The sequence below is a fragment of the Antennarius striatus genome, chromosome 12, assembly GCF_040054535.1.
Source record: "Antennarius striatus isolate MH-2024 chromosome 12, ASM4005453v1, whole genome shotgun sequence".
In the NCBI taxonomy this organism is placed as follows: domain Eukaryota; kingdom Metazoa; phylum Chordata; class Actinopteri; order Lophiiformes; family Antennariidae; genus Antennarius; species Antennarius striatus.
This window is the reverse complement of record NC_090787.1, coordinates 14,738,930-14,753,301: the sequence shown is the minus strand read 5'-3', so window position 1 is coordinate 14,753,301 and position 14,372 is coordinate 14,738,930. Positions and strand designations below refer to the sequence as shown.

At 37.1% G+C, this 14,372-nt stretch overlaps 1 protein-coding gene across 1 annotated transcript in view; it reads left to right on the top strand.

The window, feature by feature from the left end:
- gpc6b (glypican 6b) overlaps positions 1-14,372 on the top strand; it is an 81,058-nt gene that overhangs the window by 23,475 nt on the left and 43,211 nt on the right. Inside the window, exon 3 of the mRNA XM_068329537.1 lies at positions 9,994-10,385. Within this exon, the coding sequence (XP_068185638.1) occupies positions 9,994-10,385 (392 nt within the window). The remainder of the gene's footprint in view (positions 1-9,993; positions 10,386-14,372) is intronic.

Sequence of the window (14,372 nt, the reverse complement as noted above, 5' to 3'; positions counted from 1 at the left end):
ATGATTGTGTTGTTATTTTGAAGTTATATCACCCAGTCCTACCAGTAACAACAACACCAATGCTAGTAGTAAACGCACAAAAAGCCAAATGACAAAAGATGTACCAGCATCCAAACTCTAGTTGTTTCTACAGATTCTTTTAATGGTTCTTCAGTAACACAACATTATTCCATCGTTATAACAAACCTGGAGTTGAACAAACTACTCGAAATTAACAATACAAAATGTTTTCAGTTGATCATAGACAGTTGATATCGATCCATACTGGAACTTGTAGTGTTAGTGCTCATTACTGATCATACAGTCCTTTGTAAAATATCCAAGCACAATTCAATAGTTTCCCAGTCATTGTGGAGAAGTGGGAAGAAATGGCAACGCTGCCTGCAACCATCAAACTTCGGTCGACCTTGACCAGAGTAATGCATAATTCTTCATCATTATAAGCAAACTATTTATTAAAGCATCCAAATAGTGAATGCAGAGGGCTTTATAGGGGAAAGTAAGGACAAGGAAGTGTAAGGATGTTTTCAACAGCATTCTAATAACTGTGTAGGAGTCTATGTAAGCTCAAGGAGCAGCTACACAGAAAGCAGACTGGAGTATACTGTAGTGTGCCTAATTTTTATGTACAAATACTGTGTCATTGTTGATAGAAGCTTACGTTCCATGATAATTTATTCACCAGTGTATGAATCCTATTTTGAATGATTAATATTTTCTTGTCTAACCATGACACTTTTTTGCTCACAGTAGTGTAAGAATGTGCTTCCTGCTTTCATGTTGGAACACAAGCTCCTAAATGATATAGATTAAAATTGTTAAATGATATTAGCAAATCAGGCCTCACATAACTGTGCTTCTGCTGACATTTTTCTACTCTTCATTTCAAATCCATTTGCTCTGTTGTCTTCTGTGGGATTTGAATAGCTAAACGACAAATGCTCTATGAAAGTGGAGATTAGGGGCCGTGAAATTTGAAATTACTGTTACTAAATTCTAAATTGCACTGCCAGTTCTGAGCTGAGACTGCTGAAATTGCTGTACGCAAATCAGACTAATAAAGCAAAATAGGCATCATTGACACAATACAGATACTACAGCTGAAATAAAAGGTAACGCAAGGGTTCTGCTCCACACCACATGGGGCATAAAGAGTCACCCTTGTGTGTCAGTACACATACAGCAGTCTGACAGTGGATGTGGTCTATCCACAGCTTGTCATAAACAGATAGAATAGATAGAATAGATAGAACGGACAGAATAGAATGGCATTTGACACGTTTTGTTGGTTTGCTGAATCTAATTCTGAACTTGAGGTTTCAGCATTTAACCCCATGAAAACCAAAAGAACAAAAGAATGACCAGCCTCGGAGCTGGGTTCAAGAGGTAATATTTGGCAAATACCATGAATTCAGTTATTTCAATGTACTGCAAATCAATAGCTAAGTTTTATTTTGATTATGGTTATGATTTATCTACAGTAAATCAGAAGAAATTGCATTTCTGTAGCAGGCCAACATGTTGGACGTTATGTACTTGTCTTTTGTTTAAATTAAACCTAATCATCCACCACAGTATTTATCCTGATTCCTACATATGTGTTCAAAAATTTCACATTATATTTTATAGAAAAAAAAAAAATCTCTTTATTGTTTGCATGATTTTACAGCACCCCTATCAAAATTCAAAAGGAAAAATATTCTTGCTTCAAAGTTAGGAGGCTGAAGATTAGAATTTCATATTGAGTTATCTAAATATACCCATTGTCAACAACTGAATAATGTTTTACTGAATCATATTGGAATTTGATACTCGGCAGTCCATGTCTTGTCTTTCTACACTCATTATTTTCAAACTATTCAACACATTCAATCAGACAATGCTATTCAGTTACAACACGCAACTCAAATTATTTCACATTGCCCAGAAACCCAATGTCACAATGACTGGGTGTATATTCCTGCTTTTTTTCCAGGAATATACACTTCTTTATCTTCTGATTCCTGGAAGGGTGCATAAATAAATAAGTGTTATTTTGATCAGCTGCTGTCAGGATAGTGAATGTCATAAGGAGGACTCCAGTCAGGGAGGAAATGGGGTTTGTCTAGCAGCACTTAAATGCATGACTCTCGGCACCTGGTCTTTCTCTTGGGGTTTGCTGCCACTCTCCATAATTTCATCAGTGTTGATGCAGATGCCATATGCAGGTTTAGATTCTGCATCTCTCAGCTGCTTGCAGACTTTCTGTCTGCTGAGGGTCTCTGCTGACCACCCACTCAGGAAATCTGAGATGTCGATTATCTTATTTGAATTTGACCTTTTTCTTTAGTGTAATCAGTTGAATGTTTTTAGTTGTACAGACTTTAAATATATATAATTTTAACGCCTATACTGTATATATATATTTAAAACATGAATATAATGTTAAAAGACTGCATTCCTCTGAGTTCGATCATTTAATTATGTCTTTATATGCTCATACTGTTCTATAGCCAAGTGTTACTGAAATGCTAAATCCACTTTTCTTTCCTTTAGTAATAAAATAACGAAGCACTGCATTGTTTAGTCTTTATATTTAATTTCATTCACTGCCAAGTCTTATTAATGATGGGTTTCAGAGGAAAGAATAAAAATTAAGTGTAAAACACAGAGAATAAGAATTCATATTACAGTATTATCAACACATTATTTTAATGGGATTCACAAATAGAAACATGGTCACAGTCCAGCTGTCTTTTTCCTTCTTTATTTGGCAGCTGCAACTGCATTGCTTTTCACCAGGATTATGTGTTTAACTCAAATTTGTCAAACACAATAGTCTGTTCTTCACTTGTAAAACATGCAGCTCTGCTGCTTGTGGTGCAGCATAACTATGCATATTTGTAACTGGTCATGAGTTGCAAACACTAGCCTTTTTAATGTTAACACAGTCATGGCTACTTGGGGAAAAGTTGATTACCACCTCCATGTGACAGTTTAACAAGAGTGAGGTTGTTAGACTGAAGGAAGCCAGAGAAGGAGAAATGTATGAATTTGCTTTGTTGCACATGCATGAATAAAAAGCCACCTTGGGCTAGTAAATAGACTTGTTCGGGAATTTGGCTAAACATAATTTTACAAGTACCTAAGGGGACCTCTCTGCTCCCTCCTCATCTTTGTTAAGAGTTGCATTTGCTCAGTACTGAACACATTTATGAGGTGAAACACAAGAAAACACCTCAATTATCCTGCAGACACAAATATTCTTTTGGCAGCATTCCAGGATGTGGGTAAAACTCCATCTATATGTTGCTCAGGAAGTTTTAAAGTTTGAGAACAAACTTAAATCTTTGTTCATACGATTTTGTCTTGGGGCAAGAAGATTTGTGTCCCACTTCCCTGACCCATCAAGTGAAAAACGTTAATGTTGGATCTGCACATAAATCCAAACAATGCTGGGGTACAAGTTCACAAAGATATTCTTTATAATCCACCTACTGACTCATATACTGTATGTGTATATTTCTTACTTTAGTGTTACTGCAGCTGACAGGAGCTGGCCAGCCCACGCATGCCTGACACTTTACACTGTGTCACAGTGAGAGGGCACAGTCTCATCTGTGCTAGAAAAACCAAGGAGAAATACGGAAATATCAGCAATTAATTTTGCAGAGTACAGCTGTGTGAATGCAAGAAAGTTCAATCTTAAAACATTATCTTGAGTGTGTGTGTGTGTGTGTGTAGGGGGGGGGGGTAAATCCTGTGGAAGGGATTCGCCAAATGTTCATCTACCCCTAAAGGCCAAAGGTCTTGGAATGTTATCAGTATTTCCTATGCAGTAAACCTAAGCAATAAACCAGAACAACAACCCTGGAGAACAAACCTAAGGGTGAGGATGATCAAAAGATTTAAATGTTTTTCCCATGTAAAGACCTGAACAATGAAATTAAATTTCCTTCAGTTGCTACACGATATTCATGAAACCACATCAGAATATTCTCATTGTTTTCACTGTAATAGTCCTAAGAGTTCAGGAAACAACTGGTCTGAGATAGCAGGCACAGATGATTTTTTTTTCCCCCACTTCCTCATTAAACTAACTTAATTGCTAATCAATCCTGTGGCATTGGACAGCAAGGTGCTGGTTAGCCTAGCTGAATATTAATGTGATCCACTCTCCGCTATTGATCTCTGCAGTTACTGCTTCAAACAGTGATAGCATTGGTTCGAGAGCAAATGAAAAGGCCTCCAAGAGTTTTGCAACTGCTACACATGGCAGGAGTTGTAAATCTTGGACTCTACAAATCAAGTCATAAAGGATGGAATGCAAGTTATAACACTAGCCATTAATCAAATGTCAACAAATGCCGAAAGCGGTTTTCGTTATTATCCAAACTAAATTATGGTATGGGTGTAAGTGTTGTAATCTCTTTTACTCTGATAACTGTTGGTTTCATGGTGTATTACTGGCTGTCACTTTTGAATACATTTTCAACATTCTAGATTGTTGGTTTATTATTATTGTATGTTTTTCACAGTTTTAAGGTAAACTAACTTGCACTGACCCATAATTTCATTAGTGCTGAATTGTTTACAAATTGGGCATGTTTTTTCCCCAGTAATTTTCAATGTGTGTATAAAATGGCATTTTAAAAAATAATGAAACAATAGTGTGAAAGTAAAGCGAAACGTCTCTCAGAAGCTGTTGCCCAGGTACCTTTGGGTCAATACGCAGCTTTGAATTAGCTGCCCACCATATGCCATTCTATGCTGACAGGCCACCAGGGGAGGATATGTGTGACGAGATGGGAGGAAGCAGGACGGTGATGAAAAGGCCTTGCTCTGTTTGGACGTCCTAATGGACAATCCATTCAGAGACTGGAACAGAATTTGGGATTGGCTCCATATCACTGTGTTCTAGAGGATTAGTAAATGAAAGTGTGTGACAAATTTTTCTCAGCATGACTTCTAATCGGCAATCTGTGTGTGGGAAAATCAACTTTTCATTCATATTTTTTAAACATAAGGTCTTTACATTTAGTTGTGTGGTAGAGTGAAGTATATAAGTTCACATTAACACTCACAGGGAAAAAAAATGTTTTGGTGAGAAATGTAATTTTAATTTAATTTAACCACAGCTTGACTCACAATAGGCTTTAAAATACCAAACTTAGAGCACAACCGATTAATTATGCATTATCGACATATGCAATTATAGGTTGTTTGGTTTTGTCTTTTTTTAAAAAAATTGAGTTTGCTTACCAAGTCGTATGCATTATACAGTTTCAAGAATCACTAATAGAGGTGGGGTCCCTTTGACAAATAAAGCTGTACTTATGATCTTTGTTCTCAAAATGTTGATGCTTGTATTACTAAATTATAAAATATTATTATTATTACTTAAGTATTAATTCCTCAATCTTATTCTGCTCACTTCACCTTCAGTTTCATTCAGTTTCAAATTGAAAATTACCTGCCTTATTAAGACAACACTAACTTATAGTCCTAGAGGATGAAGTGAATATTCATTCCTCTTCTTAGTTGTTGAATATGACCTGATTTATTTATTGTTTTGATGACTTCATTGATACATAAACAATAGAGGTTTTTACTTGCTCAGATGTTGAATGTTGAAGAAGAATGTAAACTCCACAGTTTCGTCAATACCATTGTATTCCCTTATTAATTGTGGTGGACGGCCCCTTGTTTTATCCTCCTACGTTATGCCTGCTCACAGTTCAGAGGACTTCGCTGTAATTAATCCTGCAGGCCACTTCCCATGAGGTTCCCCACAGTAACTACATGTCATCACATCTAAGGCAATGTCTCTGTTGGTTATGTGCAACTCAAACAGACCCCATCATCTCCATTGTCTCCAAAAACTGTGGTCTGCTTAAAACTGAAAATGATACTGCTTCCTTTTATTCATCATCCATCTCTGATTTGAAATTAGAAGTACAATATTTAAATAAGAATTATTTCTTATTTTTAAGAGTTTTCTGTGTCAAAAAAACTTTCGTTCAGAAATGGAGAAATAAAGACTATCGACATCAAGCAGAGCATCCACCAGTAGGTCTCTGCACAAGCAAGCAGTAGTGGAAGCACAGAAACACAAACTGTCATTTTATAATAGAAAGAATTACTCTGTGTAACCTCTGCATAGCTGCATGTGCAAAGTGAGGAGTTGTAGCCAAACTGAGCGCTATCAGTAAAATGTAATGAACTCTCTGTGAGTTGATGGCATTTGAATAAATCCCTGTCCAGCATTTCAGCACCAGTGTACTATGTTTCAGCTCTGCCACAAGTCATTTGTTCCGACAAATGAATTCCTCTGAATTAATGCAGCCTCTTTGTCTGTGGTAAATCTCCAAACTAGTGTATAATATGCAATCTTGAATTATACAGAATAAGTTGCATCTTTTAAGCAAATATTTTAGGGACCACATTTGACAGAGGCAATCCATGGTGATGATTTTTTTTTTTAAATTTGCAATCTTTACGAAGCAGAGCTGGAGTTGTATCAAATGTACTACCCACATTAACTATACATTTAGCCTTAATTATATCGATTACATTCACTTGATATTTCAGCTCACACACTGGCTGAGAGCTTGACTGCATGAGTTTTCCCCCCCCTGAAATTCACATTTTTAATTAAATGAGGATGATCCTGCCATTAATCAATGTGCATATCATTCAGCACAACTGGCTACTAGAAATGAATCTCTGAGGCAAAATTGTGATGGAGCTTGACATATTTAAATAAAAACTCACATCACAAGTCCATCAAAAGTATATGTGAGTGGAGAGAGAGAGGAGAGAGAGTCATAAGTTCATCAGAAAGAGAGATTTTTTCCCCCCTTAACCAAATGTAACATCTGCCCTTCAAGCTGACACACAGAAACTGATTTGTGCAGCAAAAAATAAATTGATCTCAATCAGGTATTATCATTATGAAGTACTGTCCTGTGCATTCCATCAGCATGCAGGTGATTTTTCATATTTTATTATCCCTTGCTGTACAACAGGGAGGGGCAGCTCTTAATATAACTAATCGGATGTGATTTGTGGCATTGTGGCGAGTCACACCATTTTGCTTCTCTGCTGTTGTAATATATCACCTCACCTGCGTTGCTGAGCAGTAATGACCACTTCAAATCCATTACAGTTTTGTCAGAGCTGCTCTGATGACTGGTCGTAATGTGCATGACTCAGAGGAATGGATGCCTTTCCTAGTGTGTGGTCTGAGTGTGTAATGTGATCTAGATGCATTCAGTTGTTTTACAGATGCTGATTCAGAACTACTGATTATGAGATGTGCAAGGCTCTTTGGATTAGTAATGGATCAGATGACTGTGTAATCTAAATCGTGTGGCTCGTAGTGACAAACCCACAAATCATTGTCATTAATTGTGCTGTCCTCAACTCTACAAAGTGTTTTAAAATCATTCAGCTTATGCCTCTCTTTTTGCTGAATAAAACTTAATTGCTTTGATTCAGCACGCCTTCTCACATTAAGTCTGATGCTTGGGGCAGACAGTGAATATAAATTAGAATAATGTGCACCTCAAATTATTCAGTTGTCCGTTAATCGATTAATCAATAGTCCGTACACTGAACTTGCTGTCTTTCAACTTTTTGACTCTACTGGACCCCACTCACCTTCGGTATCGATACTTTTATTGATGTCATTTCCATTTGTGGATAGTACAGCTGGTCGTCATAGCGATATAGTAAGAAGCGCGCACACATAGAAATGAAGTATGATATTGACAGGATGGTAACTCTTGGTTCACTTTATGCACTGCATGTTTTTAAAGAAAGGAGACCATTTTAAACTACTGTGTGGGTTTTCATTATACCATATTCCACCGTGTCCAATGTGAAATTGTAGCTGCTATACTAGCAAGCATGGTGGGTATGGGCTGGTGGGGATCAGTAGTCTGTAATATTTTCTCTTACCTACTTAGCTGTTTAGCAGTCTCAGTGAAGGTGATAGTAAAAAGAGTCGTGTCTTTGAACCCAAAGAAACACCAAAAAAGGAAGTAACATATAGTTGAAAAGAAATAATATGGCACCACATAGTAGAAATCATTTCATAGTAGAAATCGTACATTTGTTTCTAGTCTTTATCTTAAAATGTGTCGATTGCAAGTTTTTCTGGGAATCTGCAATGATTACAAAATGAGATTTCTGAAGATTTTATTGTGAGCTCTGAATACTTGGGACTTTATTATAAATTAAATTAAATTAATAAAAAAATAATCAGAAGATTAATTCAGCTGAAAATAATCTTTAGTTGCCTCTTGTTCACATAATCAGATCTGTTTCCACACTTTCTTTCATTCTGTGCTGTAGATGGAGAACGGTTCGGCTGAGCACATTATCTTTCTAATATGTGGGGTATTTGTTGATGTATCTTGAAACCAATCACAGTCATTTTGGCAACACTAATCTCAGGATTCACACACAGTGGTCCTGCAATATAGTAACACATAGAATGGGAGGGCAATTCTGACTGAAAGACTAAGCCGAAGGCAAGCTGACACCCACTGCCTTCCTGTGAGTCACAGACTATTTTCAGTTTTATGCAAAATAGGTACAAACGATCTTAACCTAATGAGCAAATAAAACCATGTTTTTTCCTTTATACTGTATATGAGTAGTAATGATGTAATGATATAATACACAGTGTCATTATACAACTATGACCACTTGACTACTAAGTAACATGTTCACTGCAGGACTTTTACATCCTACTGGCTAGAAATGAACATTTCCTCCACCGCTGGCTGCAGGTGTCACAAATCTCTAATAAACCTGCTGTACACTACCTACCCTGTACAAACAATACACACAGAATGTTAGCAGATATCTTTTGAACACAGTGCAGCCTTCAGCATGATGTCTCCGTTGGGATTTGGCAAAACAGAGACAGAAGCAAGACTAAACAAAAACCAAAAGTTGGGGGGAAAAAACATCTCCAAAGAAATGTTTGTCTGTCTTGCGGATGTGTGAATATACAACTCAACTCTTTGGGAACCTGATGTATGCCAGTATGACCTAAAGAGAATCAATTAATGCTGCTTTGAAGCAGCTTGTGATTCAAAATATCACCCAAAGACAATAACTATAGTATATTAAAGTCTTTTTAGTACCTGTACGACCCTTTATGGACTAGAATCCCTCACGATTAGACTTGCGCTGTTTCATATTGCAGTTCTGAAACCTTTTTAAATGTTAATATTGGTTTTTGACAGACAGGACCATCATCATGGACAACAAATAGTCATAAATATCCTTGTCTCATCCTAATGCTTGGTGAATTACAGAGGCCAAGGAGGCAAACAACAATTGGTGGCAAAAAGGAAATTTGCTGAAAGATTGCTGACCATACAGACAAACCCTCCTGTGGAATCTTAATAATGTTGAATGATAATATATTGAACTTCATATGACATTGTTATGCTTTCTACATTTATAGTAAAGCTTTAGTGTGAACCTGAATATTGGAGTTCATCTGCCAGCATACAGTGTATCCAGTATATTTCTATGGGTCTACAGTGATGGATTATGGGTATACATTTGTAATATGGACAGTACAGACCTCATACAGAGCAAACAACTAACTTATTGCTTTCCAGAAATATATGAGCATGGCTCAGATTGCAATGTCAAAAGTGGTTTAATGGAAATAAAAATTAACAAAGTTGTGAAGTCACTTTAAAATTAAGTTAACATCAGAGGTCCTAATTGATTTGCTGTATTGGTATTTTTTAGTTGTAAGTAAATGTGTTGTCTGCTATGCAGTTGACTAGACGTTCCTTTCATAGCTGTGTTTTATCTCACAATAAGACACATCTAATGAAGTTCTGCTGGATTTATTTAAATCTAAGATTTTGATAAGATTCACAGTGCATCTTGTCAACACCTATCTGTCATTTACAGCATAATCTACAGCAAGAGTCAGACGTGAAGACATGTCAGACCATAATCCTTTTTTTCTTTTCCCAGAATTCTTCCTGGAGCTACTGGAGAACACAGAGCGGTCCCTGAATGAGATGTTTGTGAGGACTTACGGCAAGCCTTACATGCAGAACTCAGAGGTGTTTGAGAACCTATTTGCTGAGCTGAAGCGCTATTACACAGGAGGAAATGTTAACCTGGAGGAAATGCTTAATGACTTTTGGTCACGGCTACTGGAGCGTATGTTCACACTGCTCAACTCCCAATATGTCATCACTGAGGACTATCTGGAGTGTATCAGTAAGTACACCGACCAGCTGAAGCCCTTTGGAGACGTGCCCAGGAAGCTCAAGGCTCAGGTTACCCGAGCATTCATTGCTGCACGCACATTTGTCCAAGGGCTCTCTGTTGGCCGGGAAGTGGCCCTGAGAGTGTCAAAGGTAAAGGTGTTCACCATGTTTTCACCTCATGAATTTAACTAAATTATAAAATGCTTTATCAACTGCTTCGTTTTTGCAAACATAACACATATTTTAGACAATTACATTAACTGATTCTATGATCATTTGACCTCAGCTGAAATGACTGTGAATTACTGTCCATCCATGCCACTTTTTTATAAATGTCTGGTATTGCTGCAGCAGGAATACATTTACCTTTTCTTTTCTATCAACTTTTTTTTTTCGCAGATACTTCTCTGACTAATGTGTTCACTCTTGGTACATGTACTCATGAAGTTTGGGCTAAAGGCAGCCTGTTCAAGTGCTGTCTTGTAAACAGTTTTGAATATTATGTGGATTTCTCGGGAGAAATGACCAGGCATTGGAAAAAAGAGAAGAGAAATTTCAGCTGTGACTGTTTATTTCTCTATTGCTTAGTTTTTGTTCAACCAGCACAGACGACATTGGTTGTGGTTTACCCTGAGTATTCTGTGTAATGCCATGCAATCTTAATTCAGCTTCTGCAGTGTATTTTCCTGTCCTGGGAGTGAGAGGAGTTTTGATCATGTACAAAGTAAGATTAAAGGGAAGGCAAGACTGGTAAGGCTTGGGTTTAGTCACACTCCACAAAAACAGGACGCCTTCTTATGGGATGAGAGAGGCACAGATAAACACTGCGTGCAAATCCCCAGCCACCCTACTTCCTATTGTATTGATATCAAATAGATTGGATTATCAATACTTTTATGAATATTTATAGACTTACTATGTATCATATAAACAGAAGGTAATAAAAGGATTGTATCAGTCAATCATCAGATACAGAGAGGCAGGCGGTCAGGAGAAGACTGCTGTTCTCTAAATTCTACATTCATGAAGCTGCACTCAGTGAACTTCAGCTATGTTTCTCACTGTGTCAGGCCTCCCCTCTGACAAGTAGTAATGGTGAGGCTCACTTGGAGACAGCCACAGATGAAGTGTTGTTAGTATGCGTTTAGTGAGTTACATGGACCAGCATGTCCCAGCTGCACCTCTTGACATTTCAGTGAGACCTGAGAATCAGGTCATGTGTCTGGGACTCCAGCCCTTTGATCCCCAGGGTATAAACCCATCACAGGGTATTGGGTGTAAGCATAATGGAATAAGACACCCAGCTAGAGGTGACTGTTGCAGAGCGCCTCCACAATGTGACATCCATGCTTATTGCTGCTAGGATATATATTGAATTAAAGTAGATTATGTGGTGCTTTATTGCTTTTCACAGCTTAAGAGACAGATAACAAAACCCTGTGGAGTTTTGAGGAAGCAGAAACTTCTGTTTGCCGTCTGCAACTCACAAAGCGTATGCTCATCTCAGATCATAGTCTAAATGCTACATCATCTTCTGTTTATTCAAAATGTTTTAAGTCTCATAATTATTTGTCTGGTAATTGATATTCTGGTGATATCTAAAAATAATACCCTTATTATCTGAATGCATATACAGCAGTAAGATGACAAAAGAATTTGACATATGAAAATGCGCAAACAATGTGGCAATGCCATTTTTCAATTTAATCCCACACTGCATCAAAAATGATAGTATTTTTTAGAAAGAATATTAGTGCACATTTTAAAGTACCGCGCTATCATTAGTTCATTTTTCAAATTTCAAATGCATTCTAAATGAATAGATTAAATCCCTGAAGTTTCACTGACTGGTATTATGGTGTGATGATTAAATGCCCTCTTAATATTTTTATGAACTGTGTATTGTTAGTTATTATTTATTATAATAGCAAAAATAATTGTATTATTGTTTTTGTTGTTTAGTTGTTGTTGCTGTTGTTATCATGATGTTGTTATATTACCATATTATTAGGAGCATTATTAAATCATTATCATTCAGTAGTAGTAGCATATGAGTGATAAAAAAAAACCCCATTGGCCTCTGCTGGGAAGAGATCCCAACCTACTTTGTGTCAAGTTTGATTGCTGTTGAATTATTAGAATATTCCCTGTCAAGTTAAGATGTGACTTATAACAGTCAAGCCTGTGAGTTGTTGTATTTGAGTATTCCTTTCCTCTGCAGGCCTATAAAAATACCTCCACTCCTCTCTTTATGACTCTTAACTCTGAGAAAGTAGTACAGGTTCAGACACATCAAACATTAACACACATCACCAAGATCACGTACTCCCGTAATTTGCACACACAGAGAAGGTCACCCATCCCTCTGTGTCTTGCAGACCAAACCATGTAACTCACTTTATTCTGCTTTTGCAAAAACTGTCCACAAATGGTGCCACCAGATTTCTATCTCATTCCACGAGAGTTGACTTTAAAAATATTTTTCCATATTTTTGGCTTAATTATTTTCCATTGCAGTAAATTTATATAAACAAAAATATAGCAACACAGATGATTTTGTTATAAGTAACACTTCCCTATGATATAGTAATCATACATTTTGTTTGTTGCTTAATTATAGGAGGCTTATCTCAAAGAAGAAGAATGTTGACAATGCAGCCAAATGCTTTGTTTATAATCATTTTCAAAAGCCACAGCCTATTTGATAATGTTTATTACCTCTGATTAACTAAGAGCTTAACGTAATGCATGGTTGCTTAGCAACAAAACATTACATCAGTGGCAGCCCTGCATCTCTGTTTGAGTTGATTTGATTTCACCAACAGACATATATTTCTGTCCCTGCTGTGATGATTCAGTCACTAACTGTCACACTGTCATTTCATTGAGAAACACCCAGTGCCATCATAGAACTCAATGTTATGTAGTATATTTAAAAAATCAAAATTAAAAATCAAACACACAGTAGAGGCCGATTGTAAGTAAGTAAGGTCATTGTCTTCTGAATCTATCATTTCATGTATGTACATGTAGTGTAAGCCCAGAACATTCATTTAGCAAAACATTCAAGTTTTCTCTCAGCACAATGGGAGGTAGACATCAGGCAATTCTTTCACAGGAGTGAGCTATTACTGAGTTATTTTGTGGTGTATTTGTGTGGCCTGGAAGTGTGAGTTTTCAACCAGAGAGATGCTTGTTAAATTGTTAAATAAATTGGTTGGTTGCTTTATGGAACTTGAAAAAAGTCTATTAGCTGCAGCCTGTATGCTTTCTCTTACAATATTTTGCCAAAACTCCACAGTGTACAGATTTGAGTGTTAAAGATAAGGGGCTCTGCACTTCCAGTGTAATATGATGCACAGCACAATGAAAGCATCCCTGTTAGTTTCAGATCGACGGAGCTGTCATTTTCACTCACCCATGGGTGTGCTGGTCTTGAATTGGAGTGGGGTCGTCACTGTTGGTGCCTTGCTTTCTTAAACCAGCATGTCTCATTTACACCAAACAATTTCACTGCAGAACTTGAACTATGTGTTTGACATTTCAAACAACACAAAACATGAACTAACATCTTATCTTGATCCTGTCAGTGTATCCAGATCTCTAACCAAACAGTGTTAAACTGCTGTGCCTTGCGCTTACATACTCTGCTAATGTGGGGATGTACTAATCTGGCCTACTGTAAGGGGATTGCTGTAGGTAATGGCATTAATAGCTTCCCTTTAAAAGAGTGTTACTTCACCCAATTATAACAGACATGAACCACAACAATAATTTTTGTGACCCAGTTTACTGAGTGGGATTCATGCATCACAGGGACGTAGAACAGTGTTCCTATTCTTAGTTAAACTTGAGTGTACAGTATTTGCTCAAATGCAATGAATGTGAGAGGTTGAGATTGGAGATTGGATGGAAATACTATATGTATCTCTGCGTGCGTGTGCATGTGTGTGTGTGTGTGTGCATATGTGCGTGCATGCGTTTTCTGCATTAGTTGTTTTCTACATCGTTGATTCTCACAAAGCTATCAGTGAACACATGGAATAATGTTTTAGTTGTGAAATAACTGAAAACATGTTAACCCTTTGCTTTGATAACTGCTTTGCACACTCTCAGCATTCTCTCCATGACCTTCAT